This window comes from Mustelus asterias, chromosome 1 (assembly GCF_964213995.1).
Source record: "Mustelus asterias chromosome 1, sMusAst1.hap1.1, whole genome shotgun sequence".
Taxonomy (NCBI): domain Eukaryota; kingdom Metazoa; phylum Chordata; class Chondrichthyes; order Carcharhiniformes; family Triakidae; genus Mustelus; species Mustelus asterias.
The window spans coordinates 30,642,309-30,663,875 of record NC_135801.1 but is presented as its reverse complement, the minus strand read 5'-3'; the positions used below and the strand labels follow the sequence as shown (position 1 = coordinate 30,663,875).

At 39.7% G+C, this 21,567-nt stretch overlaps 1 protein-coding gene across 5 annotated transcripts in view; it reads left to right on the top strand.

Moving 5' to 3' along the window:
* Positions 1-21,228, top strand: part of ints10 (integrator complex subunit 10) — a 64,487-nt gene extending 43,259 nt beyond the window's left edge. Inside the window, exons 12-18 of one of the 5 annotated variants that reach the window (XM_078210981.1) lie at positions 5,756-5,902; positions 6,818-6,926; positions 8,135-8,214; positions 11,662-11,824; positions 13,288-13,381; positions 19,348-19,419; positions 20,126-21,228. In XM_078210981.1, the coding sequence (XP_078067107.1) occupies positions 5,756-5,902; positions 6,818-6,926; positions 8,135-8,214; positions 11,662-11,824; positions 13,288-13,381; positions 19,348-19,419; positions 20,126-20,282 (822 nt within the window). In that variant the 3' untranslated portion in view covers positions 20,283-21,228. Of the gene's footprint in view, positions 1-5,755; positions 5,903-6,817; positions 6,927-8,134; positions 8,215-8,897; positions 8,977-11,661; positions 11,825-13,287; positions 13,382-19,347; positions 19,420-20,125 lie in introns of those variants that run through there. The other 4 variants (XM_078210989.1, XM_078211008.1, XM_078210998.1 and 1 more) reach the window with 4 other exon arrangements.
* Positions 21,229-21,567: the final 339 nt, after the last annotated feature.

Below are 21,567 nucleotides of genomic sequence, written 5' to 3'. Positions count from 1 at the left end.
CGCATTCAAACAAAAATTCTCCAATATCCAGCTGCTATTAAAATTCCTCATCTACCCCACTATACACATCCTAAAAAATAAGTTTCGCTTAACAGGATTCTCAGATTTGTTATTAAGCTTGGATTTTCCAATGTAATCTGTCCCCCACAGTCCACTTAGCGTCTGAGTATCCTCTTTTTAAACAAATTTGATCACATATCTTCCCCATTCCTAGTTGCCTGAAGGCATTGTTAACCATGTAGTTTGGAACTGTAGTCACATGTAGGCCAGACGTAAGGGTGGCAGTTTCCTTCCTTGAGGGACATTAGTGAACCAGTTAGGTTTTTTTATGAAAATCCGGCAGCTTTTATGTACATTTTTATCTAGTCATATTTTGACTTGTCACATTGGGAAACTTCTCAGTGTATCCCTGGTTCCTAGTACAGTAAGAAGTCTCACAACACCAGGTTAAAGTCCAACAGGTTTATTTGGTAGCAAATACCATAAGCTTTCGGAGCAATGCTCCTTCGTCAGATGGAGTGTTTAAAAAGAGGATACTCAGACGCTAAGTGGACTGTGGGGGACAGATTACGATGGAAAATCCAAGCTTAATAACACATCTGAGAATCCTGTTAAGCGAAACTTATTTTTTAGGATGTGTATAGTGGGGTAGATGAGGAATTTTAATAGCAGCTGGATATTGGAGAATTTTTGTTTGAATGCGATTGTGTATGTGTTTGGTGAAATACGAATGGGAAAGTAGAAAATAATAAAATAGGAAAAAAAACACTGGTGTTGTGAGACTTCTTACTGTGCTTACCCCAGTCCAACGCCGGCATCTCCACATCCTAGTACAGTGCCATTCTCCCAAGGTGAAATCTGCTCCCTTCCCCTTCTCACGCAGCTATTTTTTGTGAAGTTGATTCCTATGTTTGGATGTTAATGCAATATGCTGAATGTAATAAAGAAAATGTATTGTGTAAAATCCATCTCTGACCCAAAAAATCAATTTTCCAGGAGGCTGTGACTACCACTGTAACCCAGTCAGAAGGCAAATCCTGTATTCATTCTCTCAAAACATTTTGTATAGATCAATCTGAAACATTTTATTTAGATTAAGTTTGAACTTTATTTTTGATATTAGAACATAGAACATTACAGTGCAGTACAGGCCCTTCGGCCCTCGATGTTGCGCCGACCAGTGGTACCAATCTAAAGCCCCTCTAATCTACACTATTCCAATATTATCCATATGTTTATCCAATAACCATTTGAATGCTCTTAATGTTGACGAGTCCACTACTGCTGCAGGCAGGGCATTCCACGCCCTTACTACTCTCTGAGTAAAGAACCTACCTCTAACATCTGTCCTATATCTCTCACCCCTCAATTTAAAGCTATGCCCCCTCGTGCTAGCCAACACTATCCGAGGAAAAAGGCTCTCACTATCCACCCTATCTAATCCTCTGATCATCTTGTATGCCTCTATTAAGTCACCTCTTAACCTTCTTCTCTCTAACGAAAACAACCTCAAGCCCCTCAGCCTTTCCTCATACGATTTTCCCACCATACCAGGCAACATTCTGGTAAATCTCCTCTGCACCCTTTCCAACACTTCCACATCTTTCCTATGTTACGGCGACCAGAACCGTACGCAATACTCCAAATGCGGCCGCACCAGAGTTTTGTACAGTTGCAGCATGACCTCCTGGCTCCGAAACTCAATCCCTCTACCAATAAAAGCTAACACACCGTACGCCTTCTTAACAACCCTATCAACCTGGGTGCCAACTTTCAGGGATCTATGCACATGGACACCCAGATCCCTCTGTTCATCCACACTACCAAGTATCTTACCATTAGCCCAGTACTCTGTATTCCCGTTACTCCTTCCAAAGTGAATCACCTCACACTTTTCCGCATTAAACTCCATTTGCCACCTCTCAGCCCAGCTCTGCAGCTTATCTATGTCCCTCTGTAACCTGCCACTTCCCTCCGCACTGTCTACAACTCCACCGACTTTAGTGTCATCCGCAAATTTACTAATCCATCCTTCCACGCCCTCATCCAGGTCATTAATAAAAATGACAAACAGCAGTGGCCCCAAAACAGATCCTTGCAGTACACCACTAGTAACTGAACTCCAGGATGAATATTTCCCATCAACCACCACCCTTTGTTTTCTTACAGCTAGCCAATTCCTGATCCAAACCACTAAATCACCCTCAATCCCATGTGTCCGTATTTTCTGCAAAAGCTTACCATGGGGAACCTTATCAAACGCTTTGCTGAAATCCATATACACCACATCAACCGCTTTACCCTCATCCACCTCTTTGGTCACCTTCTCAAAGAACTCAATAAGGTTTGTGAGGCACGACCTACCCTTCACAAAACCGTGCTGACTATCCCTAATCAAATTATTCCTTTCTAGGTGATTATAAATCCTATCTCTTATAATCCTTTCCAATACTTTGCCCACAACAGAAGTAAGGCTCACCGGTCTATAATTACCAGGGTTGTCCCTACTCCCCTTCTTGAACAAGGGGACAACATTTGCTATCCTCCAGTCTTCTGGCACTGTTCCTGTAGACAATGACGACACAAAGCTCAAAGCCAAAGGCTCTGCAATCTCCTCTCTAGCCTCCCAGAGAATCCTCAGATAAATCCCATCCGGCCCAGGGGTCTTATCTATCTTTACCCTTTCCAGAATTGCTAACACCTCCTCCTTATGAACATCAATCCCATCCAGTCCAACAGCCTGCATCTCAGTACTCCCCTCAACGACACTGTCCCTCTCCAGTGTGAATACCGACGAAAAATATTCATTTAGTGCCTCTCCTATCTCTTCAGACTCCACGCACAACTTCCCACTCCTGTCCTTGACTGATCCTAATCTTACCCTAGTCATTCTTTTACTCCTGACATACCTATAGAAAGCTTTAGGGTTTTCCTTGATCCTACCCGCCAAAGACTTCTCATGTCCCCTCCTGGCTCTTAACTCTTTCTTTAGGTCCTTCTTGGCTAACTTGTAACTCTCAAACGCCCTAACTGAGCCTTCACGTCTCATCTTAATATAAGTCTCCTTCTTCCTCTTCACAAGAGATTCAACCTCCTTAGTAAACCACGGTTCCCTCACACGTCTGCTTCCTCCCTGCCTGACAGGTACATATTTATCAAGGACGCGTAGTAGCTGTTCCTTGAACACGTTCCACATTACAATTGTGCCCATCCCCTGCAGTTTCCTTTCCCAACCTATGCCAGCTAAATCTCGCCTAATCGCATCATAATTTCCTTTCCCCCAGCTATAACTCTTGCCCTTTGGTATATACCTATCCTTTTCCATTGCTAAAGTAAACTTAATCGAATTGTGGTCACTGTCACCAAAGTGCTCACCTGCCTCCAAATCTAACACCTGGCCTGGTTCATTACCCAGTACCAAATCCAATGTGGCCTCTCCTCTTGTTGGTCTATCTACATACTGCGTCAGGGAGCCTTCCTGCGCACACTGGACAAAAACCGACCCCTCTAAAGTACTCGAACTATAGCTTTTCCAGTCAACATTTGTAAAGTTAAAGTCCCCCAGTACAACTACCCTGTTACTTTCGCTCCTATCCAGAATCATCTTTGCAATCTTTTCCTCTACATCTCTGGAACTTTTCGGAGGTCTATAAAAAACTCCCAACAGGGTGACCTCTCATTTCCTGTTTCTAACCTCAGCCCAAACTACCTCAGTAGACAAGTCCTCATCAAATGTCCTTTCTGCCACCGTAATACTGTCCTTGACTAACAATGCCACACCTCCCCCTCTTTTACCACCTTCCCTGCACTTACTGAAACATCTAAACCCCGGAACCTGCAACAACCATTCCTGTCCCTGCTCTATCCATGTCTCCGAGATGGCCACAACATCGAAATCCCAGGTACCAACCCATGCTGCAAGCTTACCCACCTTATTCCGGATGCTCCTGGCGTTGAAGTATACACACTTCAAACCGCCTTCCTGCCTGCCAGTACACTCCTGCGACTCTGAAACCTCATCCATGACCTCACTACTCTCAACCTTCTGTACACCGGAGCTACAATCCACGCTTCCTTTAGAAATATACCATTTGACATTTCAATGGTATCCTTTGTTGGCACAAAAGCATCGTGCTGTGACGTAGTTCCCCACATGACAATATAGTAGCTTGGTGGAGTTTTGTTGAAAAAAGAGACGTTGAAGCTTTGTACCTTGCACTCATCAGGACACTTCACAAGAATGCTGATTGGTTGGCAAGCGAACTCTGGTAGAGGCATTGCCATGGAAAATGCACTAGTTGACAGTGACTGACAACTGCCAAGCGTTGTTGAAAATTTAAACCAAGCAGCTTGACCTTGATTCAAGATATTGCCCTGGGAGAATGAATCAGCAAATGGCTATCACTTATTTTGTTTGGCTGAAATAGATGCAATGCGTGTATGTGTTTTTTCTGTTTGCTAAGAGCAGGACCTTGTGTATTAATATATGTGCCTTCCAGTACACATGCACACACACAGCACACTGCGAGCCCAATTTACAATCTTAAATTCTTAGCAAATGTTGTCCAATCATCGTGGAATCACATCCAATGTTTTGTTTTTTAACTCACTGTTTTGAGTTTTGTAAGCATTGGCTGGTTGGGTATAGCCTGTACCTTGCCCATTGCGAACAGCAGCTGGGACATGCTGTTTGATATGATTTGAGCTATACAGCCTACATAGCTAGCATCACGGTAGCACTGAATTCGTATACCAGATTACTCATTTGTGTGATGGGCAGAACATTTTTTGGCTTGTCGGCAGCATCCTATTAGGCAAATACCACCTGTGTTGCTACTGCATTGTAGCAGTGTGAAACAATTAACTTCACCTGTTGCTCAAATGTTTGACATACCTTACCCTTCCAAGATAATCTGAGGCAGACTAGGCATTTTTCAGGAGCGAAAGTGAGGACATTAGTCCCGTTCATGAGTTTGCGTGGTATATAGCACGAAATGATCTGATCAGTATATCCATTATCAAGAAGAATGTCTTTGATGCGCCCTATTTCGGCATCAGGCTTGCATGGTGGGCAAATGGCCCAAACCCTTTATACAAGGTTGACGAAAGCACTAATCTTATGTATGGAACTATAAGAATCTCAATGCGTGTATTGACAAGTGAAGGTAGACTTGCAGTAGACTGGTAGAGAAACCCCTGACAGATTTCTCAATTAATACATCAAGGAAAAGGAGTTAATTTGACAGTTCCATTTCAAATGTGAACTTGAGAACAGGACATTAAAACATACAAGGAAATTATGTGCAGCTGCAGATTTAAATATAGCAAATGTATCATCCACATTTTGGAAAAATGCAAGTGGCAGGAGGTTAGGTGTCATTCCATCGAAAACATGTTTCTCATAGAATCCAACAAACTTTGACATGTCAATTTTTTTCAGCAAAACACATGACATTGCCTTCTGTGCTGCTGAGGGGAGAGGAAGAATGGTAATGGGTAGAGAATGGAGGATGCTGGATAAAAAGTAAACATGACACCATATTAGTTATCAGAAAAAGGAAAACAGTTGCAGTTTCTGTGATCTATTCAAATGTTAGTTTGCTGATTAAGGGAAAGCAGGATTATTGAATTGGCTTAAAAATAGGCCATAAATTTTTGACTTTTTTATTATGTAGGATGGGATTATATAAATACTGTAAGTGATATATTTCCTTATTTTATTGCCTTAGTATGTAATTGATTTTTTTCTTTGAAGGGCCAGTATAGAAAAGCAATAAACAGTCTTCATCAGTTAGGTGCTCTTCAAGGAGCCCAGCAACATGTCATGAATCAAGGTACACTCGAACAACAGAGAGCATTAATTCAAATGGCTGCCTGTCACTTTGCATTAGGAGAATATAGAGTAAGTATACAATGGTAATACATTCTGAGCACTTGAAAATTGACTTTTGCCTGTCCATTTTACAAACTTCAAACCTTCTATTGCATAATTGATTATTTTTGATAAGATATGGGAAATCTTGTTAATCTTTGAAAACGTGATCAACTTGGTTGCACATTTTTGATTTGCATATTATTCATCAAAAGGGACAGTAGAGTTGCTTGATCTAAGTGACCTTCTGGGTTAATGGTGTGGTGGGTTGCTGGAACTCAGCTGAGAGTTTTTCACGCAGTTAGTTTCTGATCTAAGTAATGAACACAATGTGAAAATGAAATGCTATTCCTTCAAAGATCGCAAGACAGCATCAAACTGTTGCTGTTCTGTAACTTCCTTCTGTAAAGTAGGATGAGCTGGTTGCTGCCACTGCTCTTGAATGAAACTAAGTTGGCTGCTCCTTTATGGGCAGTGTAAAAGTTAAATGAAAAAAGTATAATACATGAGGATTTGTTAATTGAGGAATCCTCTGCTTTGACCACACTCTTTGGGATGAACTGCACTATCTGATTCATTCATGAACGTTTTTTTTCTTTTTAAAACAAGTATTTAAATTTACTTCTGCCATTAATGATTGGGAAGACCACTAAAACAAACCATAAAAATGAGTTGGGAAGACCACTAAAACAAACCATAAAATTGAGTTCAAGATGCAATTGGATATATCTCTGAAAATGAGAAGTATGACGAGAAAGGGTAGACTAGTTTGATCTGTCAAAAATGGCATAGTTTATTTAGATTTTCTAGCCTTTGCTGTTTTTCTGAAGTCCCTATATTATTTAAGTTGATAAATTGAGTATATGACCTTGTCATTTATTTTTTCACCATTTGACAGTGTAATGAAGTCAATTGTGAATCTGACCTCTTGTTTTCCTTCCATAGATGACATGTGATAAGGTGTTGGATGTTATGTGCAGTGTCATTCCATGTACACAAGATGTAGTGAAATTGCAGGAGGAAGCTCCAAAAGTGAAACCTAGATTTAGGAAAGGTATGGACTACAGTGAAATATTCAGATATGTACTATTTTATCTTCCTAGTTTATGAAGAAGATCTGATTTGGCAGGGCCTGCTTTCCTTCTAAACTAATCACACAGAAGTACTAATTATATGTTGCCTGATTGGAATGCTTTGATCCAAATACACAGTACAGTGTTTGATCACAGTAGCCTGTTTCCCTGTTCAACATAGGTAAAATATATTAGGGTGAGGTGCACGATTAGTTTGACTCAAAAGTAGGTATTTGTGATTTGTATTTTCCAACTTCCTTTTGTAATGTATGATATAGTTTGGAATGCAATTGAATAATTTCTAGTAAAGTAAAACGATGCAGATATTGGAACTCTCAACTAAAGACAGAAAATGCTGGAAGTATTCAGCACTCTTTGAGAGAGAAACAGAGTTAAGGTTTCAGATTGATTAACCTCATTTATAAGCTTAGAAAAGCCTGTGAAAGATGTCTTTTTGTTTTCACACATGAAATGTCATTGGGACAAGTGGATTCTTGCCACCTGTTCCAAATCTAAATATTCAAATTGTCTGTGCCCCTCTAAAACCTTAGAACTTCTACTAACAACGCCAATGCTGATGCTGTCAGGATTTTGTGTTCTTTCCTATCTATAGAATTTTAGTGACTGTGATGGAAGACATTAAAATAATAGATATTGCACCATGAATTCTGTTCCTGCACTTGCATAAAGATATTGACACAAATCTCCTTGTAAGATGGAGCATGTTAGAGCCCTGTATTTTTGTGATAATTATGAATGCACGTATAACCCAAAGGTGTAGATTGCCTAACCACATGTTGCTCAGTTCCTGAACTCGCACCATTATAGAAAGACAGCAAATAGAGGAAACAACCAGTACTGCTTCTGAACTGCACTTGGGTCTTTGATTAATAGCAGCATGGTGGAGGCCTAGGAAATGGTTGCCCTCCAAGCATCTTAACTGAGTTTCATTTGTTGCCATTCAAAAGTAGGAAAGGAAAAAGCATGGGATTATTCCTGTGTGCATTTTTTAAAATTCTAATTAAGTACATTATCATTTGTATTAATTCCTGACAAATGTTATATGTGGCATAATTTAACATATGCAATAAATAATCTGAATTTATAGAAATTATAATTCTGCTTAATTTCTTAAAAAATTCAGTTGTAATGGTGCCAATTTCAGTTTTTTTACCCCGTTTACTTTCAGCTTTAGACCTTAAACTGTTGCCCTGTACAAGCAAAGCTATGATGCCATACTGTCTTCAGTTAATGTTGGCCTGTTTTAAGGTAAGTCAATTGACTGACTGAATCTCTTTGTTAACATTAGTAAATTACAGCATTTATAATGGAAAACTTGAGTCAGTTCTGGTAAACACAAAAAAGCTATGTGAAGTGCAATAGATTTTTCCTCCTCTTTTCTTGGAGGCTGAATCTTGATGACTTTATTCACCTAAATTGTCCTTGTTTGTGAGCAAGGGGAACGAGTGCCAGTTTGATGGTTAACTATAAAAAGGAAGAAAGGAGGAACTTGCATTTGTGTAGTAGCTTTCAGGAGCTCAGTGTTCCCCATTGCATTTATGTATTCAGTTAAGGGTCATTATAATAATCATGATCAAGAACCATACTTCCCACTCCCCTGCCCCTCCATCATCCTCAAGTACTGAAACCAATGGCAGTGTTTCATTTGCTGTTTGGTTGAGTTGTGTTGACATAGCATAAACTGGAAGTCAAAACTATGAGTATCTGGATCAATTGGCTGCGCATTCATCCAGTAGGCAATCGGGGAAGATTTTATTTACCATTATCTGGATTATTAGCCCTTTTTCACTCTGATATTCCCACCCTAACTCCAGGTTAGAGGAAAAACAGTTGGGCAACTGATTGCTGGAAGTATGCACTTTAGTGCTGGCTATGTTTCTATTTATTAAGGATTTATCTGGCCTTTTACTGGTGTTTCATCCAATCCACAGAATCCCTACAGTGTAGAAGCCGCCATTCAACCCATCAAGTCTGCACTGACTCTCTGACAGAGCATCTTACTTAAGCCCACACCCTGCCCTGTCCTCGTAACCCCAAACATTCTCTTGTTAATCCTCCTAACCTGCACACCTTGGGACACTAAGGGACAATTTAGCATGGCCAATTCACCTAACCTGCACATCTTTAGACTGTGGGAGAAAACAGGAACACCCGGATGAAACCCATGCAGACGTAATTTGATTTGATTTATTATTGTCACGTGTATTAATATACAGTGAATAATATTGTTTCTTGCGTGATATACAGACAAAGCATACTGTTCATAGACAAGGAAACGAGAGAGTGCAGAATGTAGTGTTACAGTCATAGCTAGGGTGTAGAGAAAGATCAACTTAATGCAAGGTAAGTCCATTCAAAGGTCTGACAGCAGGGAAGAAGCTGTTCTTGAGTCAGTTGGTACGTGACCTCAGACACAGAGAGCGTGCAAATTCCACACAGTCGCCCTAAGCCAGAATCGAGCCAAGGTCCTTGGCGCTGTGAGGCAGCAGTGCTAACCACTGTGTCACCATGTCGCCGTTTGTTCAGAGAAAGTCACCAGGTCGTTACATGGGGAATTGTGGACACAAAACATACTGGGTAATAAGTTGGGCACATTGGCCTCTTATTTTTTTGGGCACCACAAAGTGCCCTTAGAGCTCCAAATGATATCCAAGGCATGGCAACACACTTGAGGAGTGAATCACGCCCGATGTCATATTGATAAAGATGTTACCACACACAATGAACATCTGCTGGAGGTACACAGCAAGCAGATTGTGATGTTTCTGATGCCATTTTGGAGGTTGATACTTCAGCCTTTTAACCTCACACCACTGAGCACACATTCAGCAATAGGAAGGGCACCTTATTTGTGCTTTTCAAGGGATGATCAATTGCGTATAGGTTAGTTGCTGATTATTGCTCTAATTCCATAAGTGGTACTTTCTATAGTTGTTTCAAGAGCAAAAGTATCCTGGAAGTCATGCTAAGCACTTTTTTGTTACTTCAAAGCTTTTGCACAAACTTGGTGCTGCCCACATGGATGCACTTGTAGGCATTTGCCTTCGAATGCAGTGTGACTTGGAGAGTCAGCAGAGACTATGAAGAGCAGGCCAAGTTACTGAAACAGGCAGGGGAGGGGGAAAGAAGGTAATGAATTTTAATCCATTTGACTTTTGCAATATCCTACAGCTTGCTGTCCACTGTTACTTGAGGGAGGCCACAAAGGTTACTACATTTCATTCTCCATAGGGGCAGGCAGAGAGTGAGAAGGAGCACACAACTTTGCGAGGATTGCAGGTTTCCCTATGGTTCCTTGTATATCTGAAAGGAAAAAGACACGAGCAATGTTGTGATGTGGAGAGTAGGGGAAAAGTAAGCAGTATTTCCAGCATCTACTTGTAAATCAGAATAATGTGTAAATTAAGAGGGAAGTGCGGTTTGCGAAAAAAGAATTGAGTATGAGGCTGCCGTTTTTGATGATTTCAGCTTGCCACTGGCCATGGCCTCGGCAATTGCCATCCCAATAATGACCAGAGGCCATCTTATCCAGTGCTGGCCTCTCCAGTTAGCTCTTGCTGTTTCCAGTCAAGTGCCAACCATGTTGTCCTGCCAGAGAGAGGCATGGGAGACGGTAAGAGTTGTGCATTTTATATGGGTGAAAAGGCTGTCATGGTTGAATAGTTGGCAGTGTGTGTGTAATCTGTGAGCCGTGGATGTGAGGCATGCAATAGTGTCAAGTGGGTGAGGATAAAGTGAAGTATATGAATACTAGGCATGAAACCTGATTGTTTGAGATTGTTGGTAGGTAAATGGAGAGTGTGGAGAACCGAACAGTGGCTGAGGCTACTAGTTCTATTGGTTATGGTATTTGAAGACTTCACAGCCAGAGGAGGGTTTTTTCTCAGCATCTACCCTGTCAAGCTCTTAAGAATTTTATCTAGTATATTTTATGTAGCATATATTTTATCTTTCCATCTTTCAGAACAGGTATTAAATAAAAAATCCCATCCAACTGCTAGATGATATAGAAGTTCCTAAGCCCTTTTTGAAAAACAAACAGAGAATTTTTTCAGTAGCTTGGCCAACGTTTCATCTGCTATAAACAACGCCACCAAAAATACAAACTCGCTATTTGTCATTTGCTAATTTTGGGAACTTGCTGTGTGCAAATTGTTGCTCGGTTTTCCTACATAGAAGTGAATTTACTTCAAAAATAACAAGCTATAAATTATTTTAGGGCATGCTGAAGATGTGATGAGGAGGTATGTGCATACAAGTTTGTTTATATGGCTTGGCAAATGTTCAATTTTGATATGCAAGATCCTGCATGCGCAAGTAAATAGAAAGTGAGTGTAATGCCTGGTGGAATAGAGCTCGCCAGTGGGGAACCTCTGAAAGAGGTGTAAGGGTGACAGGTAATCTCTCCTGAATTATTAGTAAACAATACCAAACAGTAATAAATAATTCAAATGAAGTGCTGGGTTAAAATGACAAATAAGTCATTTGGGGATCAATTAGTATCTTGTATTGCACTGGAGATACACATTTGTGCACCAATGCTTTGTGTCATCTCATCATCATTTAAGTTTTTTCAGTTGTTCATTGAGATAATCAGCCTTTGGCAACATAAAATAAAACCAAAGTACAGAAAAATAATTCTGCAATTTCTTGTTTCCTTCAGGGAGATTTAACAAATAACTTTGCTTTTTGTAGTTGAGAGCCTTCACAGACATACGAGATGATCTAGCTTTAGGTCACGTGATTGTACTGCTCCAGCTGGACTGGCCTCGTGGAGAGAACCTGTTTCTCAAAGCAGTTGATAAAATCTGTCAGCAAGGATCATTTCAGTATGAAAACTTCTTCAATTATGTCACGAGTATCCTTTTACCTTTTTTATTGTTTGCTCGGAAGTTCTAAGATGCCATCCTGTTTATTAATCACCTTTATTTGTGAGTTTGATGTCAGAAGGTAATGGATTCAAATTCTGTTCCAAAGACTTCACTTTGTTGCAGTATTGAGAGACTGCTGTATTGGTGGAGGGGCCATTTTTGAATTGGATGCTAAATTCAGGTCCTGTCTGGTCGACCAGGTGGGTATAAAGAATGTGTCTGCACTGTGAAGAACAGGCCGTTTCTAATGGTGTGTCGGCCAACATTACTCCACACCAGCAGAACTGATGAATTTGCCTTTCAACTTTATTTGCTGCCGGTGTAATCTGACTGCACAAATTGACTGGTAGCTTCTGGCACACTCACGACAGTGCTTAAACTTAATTAGTTGAAAAGCATTTGGAGCTTCATATATATCTGTTATTTTCAACTGTTATGCTCAGAAATCAGGAGTTCAAGAGATCAGAAACCGAAGTGTCTATCCCCTTTAGATTTAGTATCAAATGAAGTGTGTAAAAGTATTTGGAGGTCAATAACACCTGTGTTAATGAACTTCTGTGTTATTCTGTTGTTACAGCATTTGTTTCTACTATGTTAAAAAGCATTTAATTGGATATTGTACTATAATATCTGTACATTCCCTCTGGCTGTGCGCATGTCTAATTCTTTAACTTGAAACAAACTTTCTTGCCTTATTTGAACAGTTAGTTAAGGGAGCCCTGGTGCCACTGAAATCATTCCAGTTTGAGTGTGACTTCAGCGTTGATTGTGCTGCAATTTGTATTTTCAACAGACTAAAGTCAGATCTCGTATCTTGAACTTCAGGTGAAGCACACCAAGAACTGAAAAGAAAAATACTGAATTGTGCATTCATTTGGCTCCAGTATGTTACTGTAGTCTGTGACAGAACATGCATAGTTACAATGCAGTTCTGGGCCCATGTGCAGTAACCACACAAGTGAAAATGGAGGCAGCAGTATCCAAGTATATGCTTACTTTTCGCATCGCATTAAAACGAAAATGCATTATTAGAACGCTCTTAAAATGGAATATCTCTGTACTGAAGTAACATTTTGTAATCTAGCTATAACTTCTACCAATTAGAGTACATGAGAGAAAAGGGGGTAGAAAAATATGCTGTAAAGCTAAGGTGATTATAGATGAAATAGGAGGAGATTCACGTGGAGCATAAATATCACTGCGGCTGAGTGACCCCTTCTATGTTGTATGTTCGCTGTAATTCTGTGTAGTTTGTTTATACCTCAAGAGTTGTACAAGACGTGATATTCTTGCATCGGAATAAATTAATCAGATGAGATTGAATTCTGAATGTGCTCCCAGATTGGTGGTAGAAGAATACATTCTGCACCTTTTGTGAATTTATTAAAACTGAACTAATAGTGTTGTACTAAAATAACAATAGTCAACTTGTCCTTAATCACATCTGTCGACATTGACATGTTGGAAGAATTTGCTTATCTCAGAACTACAGAAGGTGGTAAAATTCATCTAGAGCTCTTGCCAAATCAAGGTCTTCTAATAAAGTGAGTACTAAGCTTGTAAAATGATTATTGGTGCATACTGTGACTCATATTGGAATTTCGTTGTTTGAGTAGCTCATGTTGCTCCTTGCTTTGTTACAGCATGTTACAAGGAATATGTGTTGCAATTGCTAAGGGAAAAAGATGCTGGAAGGTGTTAAATCTCTGAGAAGGCCAACAGTAGTTTGAAGTATCTTGGGAGATTAGTGAATAATTAACATTTCTTTAAGCATTTAAGTTTTTCAGATTTTGAATGTCCTTGGAACAGTTAGATTTTAAAGTTTCTTTTAAACATCAGTTAAGTTGTTTTTCTTTTGCTCAATTTAGTGATGGTTTTAAAATCTCTGGATGGTTAATTATGTTTATCCAGTGATTATTGTTACCATCCGGATCTGGAAAATCCAGGTTTTGTACTTCTAGTTTGTCACAATGTACTTGGATTAGGGAGGGGACACTTGACCAAGGTTGTCAGTTCTGATCACTATCCAGTACTTCCACTGAAAGTGTACACATGGACATCAGATGAGTGCAAGATTAGGTTTGATTGTGTTTCTGCCTGTTGTTGAATAGGCATCTGATGGTGGAATGAAAATATTTTTGATGGGTTGCGTTTGCTGTCAATGCAGTAGTTATACTGGCATAACATCATTGTGAATGATGGGCTCCATTTGCTGGTGATGTTTGTGTACACCACACTGTTTTTCAGTGAAACAGCCATCAAATTGAAGTTGTCTAACCTTGGTTCAAAAGTTCATACAGTTCCCTTGTTTTCATCGGATTCTCGACAGCAGTAATGAGCTGCCCTCTTATGCATCACAAAAGGCTGATAAATAAAAAGCAAGCAAAGAGCAGGGTTATTTTCCTTCACAAACTCCAAAATGCCTCTTTTCTTTCTTGTTAAAAGTGACAAGGTGAAACTTTAATCATCCTGGTACAGTATATTCAAATATTTAGAATATACAATAAATCCACACTGTCTCTCTTGCTCCTGCTTTCTGCACTATGATGTGGAGATGCCGGCGTTGGACTGGGGTAAACACAGTAAGAAGTTTAACAACACCAGGTTAAAGTCCAACAGGTTTATTTGGTAGCAAAAGCCACACAAGCTCTCGAAAGCTTGTGTGGCTTTTGCTACCAAATAAACCTGTTGGACTTTAACCTGGTGTTGTTAAACTTCTTTCTGCACTATGGCCATAATTCAAGGCTGTACACTGGATGCAGTGTTATTGGTTTTCTGCGCACATGTGGACCAGTGTATTGGTGGCCATCATTGGGGTCGACTTGCATTGGAGGGAGATCAATTAGCACTCCTTTTGCCTGGTTTCAGTAAGGCATCACATTTTTAAAATGGGAGGAGGTAATAAGAGACGAAAAAGAAAAAAAAAACGATTTTCCCCCACTCCTTTACATTGTTTCTCATTATTGTCCCACTGACTCAGATACTAACAACTGAGGTAGAACTCTATTTAAATGCCATGGTAAAGTACAATAGATTTGTGTGTGGATGTATGCGTGCGCATGAGTGTGTGTATTATAATAATGATTACTGGAACCAAGAATCTTTGGAATTGCAGGTAAGGTCCAGTTTTCTCGATCGCTAAATTATCTTTTCTTCTGAGAATTTCCGAGATAAACAACACTTCAATAATTAACTTTCCTGCTGAGAAATTGTTTTAGTCAATGGGGAACTTGAGGAATTGTTCTTATGTGGAAAATAATTGTCTTATTAAAAACATCTTTCTGTTGTGGCCAGTTGTGCTAACCTACTGTTTCATTTTCACATTTGGGCAGTTCAAGTAGCTAGCTGGACTGTGTAAACCGAACAGCACTATTTTTTGAGAAATTAGATTTAATCAACATTTGTAATACACATGTTGCTGATGTATTTTAACTGGCAAAGAAGTCAGGAGCTATGATTGAACTAATTGGAAATAATTTCCCCTCCTATATTACAGAAAGATTTGGAATTTATATTGGACAGATTAAAATCAAAAAAAAAATCTTGGCCTGTTATACAAAATAGACACTTTAATGTAAAAAATGTTTTACAGTTTTATTTATTTATCCACTTTTCAAGAGCTGAATCTCTAAATGATGCATTTAGCTACTCTAGATGTTACAATTTCCCCCAAAAACGAGATATTTTCTGAACTCTTGGATAAACATGGGGGGGAAAAAAAGTTAAAAGGGGATTAAAGTATCTACTGAAATAAGGAAAATGCTACGGATGCTAAAATCTGAAACCAGGCCAGAGGATGCTGGAAAAACTCGGCAAGTCTGCCAGCATCTATCAGGCGAGAAACAGTTAACTTTTTGTCAGAATCGAAAGGAAGGGAGAATGTGTTAGAGCTATAGAAACTACAACAAAAAGTAGCAACTTTAAGTGCAAACAACAGATGGGCTGGTGCGAGAGGGGGAGGAAGTGTTTGTATTAAGACCGTGCATATATGGAATATGAAAAAAAAGTGGGAGGTTTAAGATGAGATGCTGCTCCTCCAGCCTGTGCTGGGCTTCACTGGAGCATTGCAGCAGACCAAGGACGGACATGTGGACTTGAGAACAAGGTGCTGAGTTAAAATGGCTAGCAACAGGAAGGTTGCAGTCATGCTTGCGGACTGAGTGAAGGTGGTTCCGCAACGCAGTCGCGCAGTGTGCATTTAGTCTCCCCATTGTAGAGGAGACTGCATTTGGAGCAGCAAATACAATAAACCAAATTGAAGGAAGTGCAAGTGAAATGCTGTTTAACCTGAAAAGAGTATTTGGGGCCTTAAACAGTGAGAAGGTAAAGGGGCAGGTGTTGCACCTTCTGTGATTGCGTGGGAAGGGGATAGGAGTCGGGTGTGATTGAGGTGCGGACCAGGGTGTCACGGTGGGAGTGGTCCCTATGGAATGCTGCCACTGGGGTGAGGGGAAGATGTGTTTCATGGTGGAACCGTGCTGGAGCTGGCAGAACTGGCAGATCCTTTGCATGCAGAGGCCAGTGAGGTGGAAAGTGAGGGCAAGGAGACCCTATCCTGGTTCTGGGAGGGAGGGGAAGGGAAGGGGTGAGGGCCGGCACATGGGAGATGGGCCGGACAAGTAGTTGTAATATGGAGCTAGCACTGGCATTACTGGTATATAGAATCGTAGACTGGTTACAGCATGGAAAGAGACCTTTTTTTATTCATTCGTGGGACATGGGCGTCATTGGCTGGCCAGCATTTATTGCCCATCCCTAGTTGCCTTTGGGCAGTTGAGAGTCAACCACATTGCTGTGGCTCTGGAATCGCATGTAGGCCAGACTGGGTGAGGATCGCAGATTTCCTTCCCTGAAGGATATCTGTCGATACCTGTCGTATCCATGTCCTCTTAGTCCTCTAAACCTTCCTTTTTCAGATATTGATCCCATTCCTTTTTGAATCATGAGGAGGCCTTTAACCTATCAAGTCGGCACTAACTCTCTGAAGAGCATCTTACCCAGACCCACTCCCCCTCCCCTATCCCTGCAACCTCGTGCATTTACCATGGCTAATCCACCTAAGCTAGGCACTAAGGGGCAATTTACCGTGGCCAGTCTATCTAACCTGCGTATCTTTGGATTGTGGAAGGAAACCCACACAGATATGGAAGAACATGCAAATTCCACACAGTCACCCAAGGCTGGAATTGATCCTGGGTCCCAGACGCTGTGAGGCAGTAGTGCTAACCACTATGATACCATGCTGCTCCTTTGTGTTTTGAATGTCACAATTGAATGTATTCTCAGACAGTAAATTCCACTCGCTGTGTTTCCATCTGTGGAGAGAGAAACAGAGTTAACATTTTAAGTTCAATATGACACTTTGGAAGAAGTTCGGTTCTGAAGGAGACTCATATGGGACTTGAAACATTAACTCTGTTTCTCTCCCCACAGCTGCTGCCAGACCTGCTGAGTTTTTCTAGCATTTTCTGTTTTTATTTCAGATCTTCAGCATCTACGGTATTTTACTTTTAGTTCAACATGATTTGCCCGTAACAAATCTGTGCTGTCTTTCCTTAATCAACCCATATTGGTCCAAGTGGCTATTAGTTTTGTCCCAAATCATTGTTGCTAAAAGCTTTCCTGCCACCATAGTTAAACTGACTAGCCTGTATTTGCTACACTTACCGTTCCATCCTCTTTTGAACAACATTTGCAATTCTCCAGTTCTCTAGTAGCATCCCTACATTTAAGTATGCTTGGATGCATCTCATCCGGTCCTGTCTATCCAATACCACCTCCTTATCAATCTTAAACTAAACAAGTGTCTGAACTATCTCCTCTTTCACCATGACCTGGCTCGCATCTCCTTCCTTGGTAAAGACAGATGCAAAGTATTAATTTAGTGTTTCAGCCATGCTCCTTGCTTCCAAGTGCAAATCCCCTTTTTGTTCCCTAACTATCCCCAATCCTTTTAATGCCCAATTTTTCTATTTATATACCTATAGAAGATTTTTAGATTGCTTTTTATGTTCACCATCAGTCTCTTCCCCACCCGCTGTTTGCTACTCTTATTTGGTTTTTTTATTCCCTTCCAAACCTTCTATATTAAGCATAATTCTCAGTTAGATTATCCAACTGAAATCTGTTATATGCACACTTTTTGCTGTTTCATTTTATGCTCTAACTCAGAGAGCTCTGGATTTGTTTGCTCTACCTCTTCCCCGCATGGAAATGTACCTTGACTACATCTGAACTATCTCTTTAAAGGCAACTCTCTGTTCAGTTATAACTTTGCCTGCCAAATGTTGGATCCAACCCAGATAAATTGGAAGCATTCTCACCCCGTTGAAGATGGCTCTCCACTAATTAATTATTCTTACTCTAGATTGAGATATAGGGTGGGATTTTCCAACTGTGCTCGTCCCAAAGCCGGAAAATCCTGCTCGAGGCCAACAGACCTTTGGATGGACTGCCCGCTGCAATTCCTGTGGCAGGAGGATAGGGAAAATTCCTCCCGTAGTCTTCAACAAATCATTGACATGTATTCATGCTGCACTGAAAACTAGTGTGTCCTATCAGAAATTATTGATTTATTAAAATCACCCAAAGTTAAACCTTTTCTTTTGCTTTCTTTTAAAAAGTGTGGCCTGCATGCCAATTAATATGACATTAAAATGTTTTAGTAGTGGAGAGGGGGGTCGTAGGTGTTAAGGATCTGTAGGTTTTATAGTGCTGTGTCCTTGAATTTGATGATCTTACCAACTTGCCATTGTATTGTACTTTTCCCCATTATTACATTAATTCTGGCAGTCTAGAGTGCTGCTTCTGATCCTAAAAAAGGAAAGATTGTTTCTGATTTGAATAAAGAAGTATTTCCACTTTGGCCATTCTTTATAAAACTTGGCATGTTATCACATCTTTTCAGTTTTCTTTTCCAAGGGCCGTTATGCATGCATGGTCTTGTAGAAAATGAGCTATGAAGTCATGTACTCCCAAGCTTCCAGTTATGTGTCTACATTGGTGAAACCTTTTATTAACTGTAATAAATGTAATTGGGAGAAAAAGCAAATCAGCAAACAGGCAAATGTGGCAAGAATTGCCAATAAAAGCGCATTGATGGAAGTTTGAGATAAAGTCATCTGTCTTTACTGTCACGTGAGATGCATGGCCTGGTGAGGCTGTAAGGGGAAAATCGGACTTCTTGACCTTAAGCAGATATGATGATGAAATCCTGCACGCATTTTCTCTGCTGTAAAAACATTAGTTCCTAATTTCACTGCGCCTGTTTTTTTTTTAAACCAGTGATTCAAAAGGTGTGCACGTCTTGCGTTTTATTATGTTGCATGTTTTAACTAATGAAAAGCCTATGTAGTTTGTGCATGTAGTAAATTATGAATTTGAAAGTTATTATGTACTCTGTTCAATTCCTTCCAGTTATCTTTTTCCTGTTGGCAACAGGTAGAAGTTTTGTGCTATTGGTGAATATGTGTGAGTGTTGAATGTATTGTTGATGTTTACTGTTTTCAAGGAATTCTAGCCCTCCACTGGGGGTTCTTCCGCAGGAGTTCAAACTGCAGCCCAGCAGTCAGACAGCTGACAGGTACCACACGACCTGTTCGTCATGTGCTGTGTTTGTCACCATGTTAACCCATGGGTTTTTAAATATTTTAAAAAATGTCTTTATTTTTTGTTTACACAATCCATGATTTAAGCGTCATGCCATACAGTGATCATTTTAGTATATTGTACTTCACAAAATGCAAACTTTGCCATGAGATTATTTCAATACTTTTTTTTTGAAGGGATGTCTCTGACTATATTTTGGAAGTTATTATGAAATGAGTGCAGCAAGGGAGCATTTATCACAATAACGACAATGTTATCCATTCCAATGTATTTGCACCATTGCTTTTATTTTTTTTTAAAATCAACCAACAAATTTGCATGCTTTAGTTAGAAAGCATGTGGGTCATAAATCATTGTTTTTCAAAATGTCCTTAACTATTCACCAATCAACTTTTATATAATTAGTGCAAAATAATTTAATCACAAATTTGGGAATTTGGCTAGATAAATGGAAATGTATTTCGATCGAATAATTCAATGAATTTAAAACATTATTTCAAATACTGATGATCTTCCTATGCATACATTATATATTTAAATATTATTAATCTCTAGTAAGTTAAATTTTAATAACTTGAAATTTTCTTATGGTAGGATATTGCCAAAGGATGAAAAGTTATTTACAGTTGACAGGAATGTGTAGCCAGATGGATAATTTGCTTTTTTAATTTGTGTTGCAGACATCACACTGTAACCCGAGGTATTACGAAAGGAGTGAAAGAAGATTTCCGATTAGCCATGGAACGGCAGGTTTCCCGCTGTGGGGAAAATCTAATGGTGGTGTTGCATAGATTTTGCATTAATGAGAAGATCATATTGCTTCAGACTCTGATGTGACAGACACATGCAAGCATTTTCCTTTTAGAATTTACGGAAGATTGTGTCAATCTGCTGAAGTGCACTGCTCCTATCATGTGCATGGTAAAGTTTGTTATTGGATTTTAGAGTCTATCTCAATGGAACTCAAAACAGACGTGAAAGGATGCGCTCCAATGCCACTGAAAAATCACTAACATCGATGCCTTAAGTAATCCAGTTTTGATGAATATTTGCATTCATTAAGACCAGAGATTCCAGTGCTAAAAGATTAGAATCATTTTCCTTTTTTGTCATTTTTGTCAGCTTCGAATATTGTGAGCAGGCAGACAAGGCTTTAGCCAGTTGTGTAGAGAAAAATATCTCCCTGTACTCTTAGCCCAACAATGTGCTTTAATACTGCACAAATCTGCACTAGCTGATTTGTTACACCAAGTTCTTGTGGGAACCTGAGATGGTCAAATATTTGTATGGCGATTTTGGTGATGTGGATCTTGCACCAATCAGAAGCTGAGCTGACGTTTTCCAAACTAATTTGACCTGGGTCTGTTACAGCCACAGAAATAGGAGACTTTCTCACCATCTCTGGCTGGACGGTCTAAATAAAAGGATTGTGTTACAACCCTGTCCTCTCAGCAGTATAACATACTGAACAAAAAATTAGCATTATCACTTTTAATTCAAACGTCACACAAAAGTAATAAAATTCAGGTCCTCTTCAGTGGGCCCATTTGTGGGCCCCAGTAGATTGAGAGAACCCCCCACAAAAAATCCAAGCACAGACCTTTACTTAACTTTTTCTGGATCAATTACTATTCCAGTCGCGTAATTTCCAGACCATAATATCTGCCATCAGTAGAGCTCAATTAATTGACAATTTCCAAACTGAATACCTCATCCTGAATTATTTCTGTCCCATGGAGATGAATGCGCTAACTTAAAACTTGCATTTAAAATGAATGACTTTTTTAAAAGCATTTTAAATACTACTTTTTCTTCTATCACGATGCAACATTAATTAATTCCTTCCAGTGGTGGAACTAGCCCTTGCAGAATTTATTTACCATGAATGGAAATCTGAGAGAAATGCATTTCTGGGAGACAAATAAGATATTTGTAAAAGAGTCAATCTCTGCCATAAGCTTAAACATTGTATATTTTTCTATAGGCTGGAGAACCTTTTGGTTTTCTTTACAGTTTAACAGCAGCTTGTGTGAGATGGAACTAACTAATTTTTCAAAGTGATAGTTCTGTTAAATATTAAAATGAGGTTCTTTTCCCATTTTTATTTTCAACTAAGCAGTTA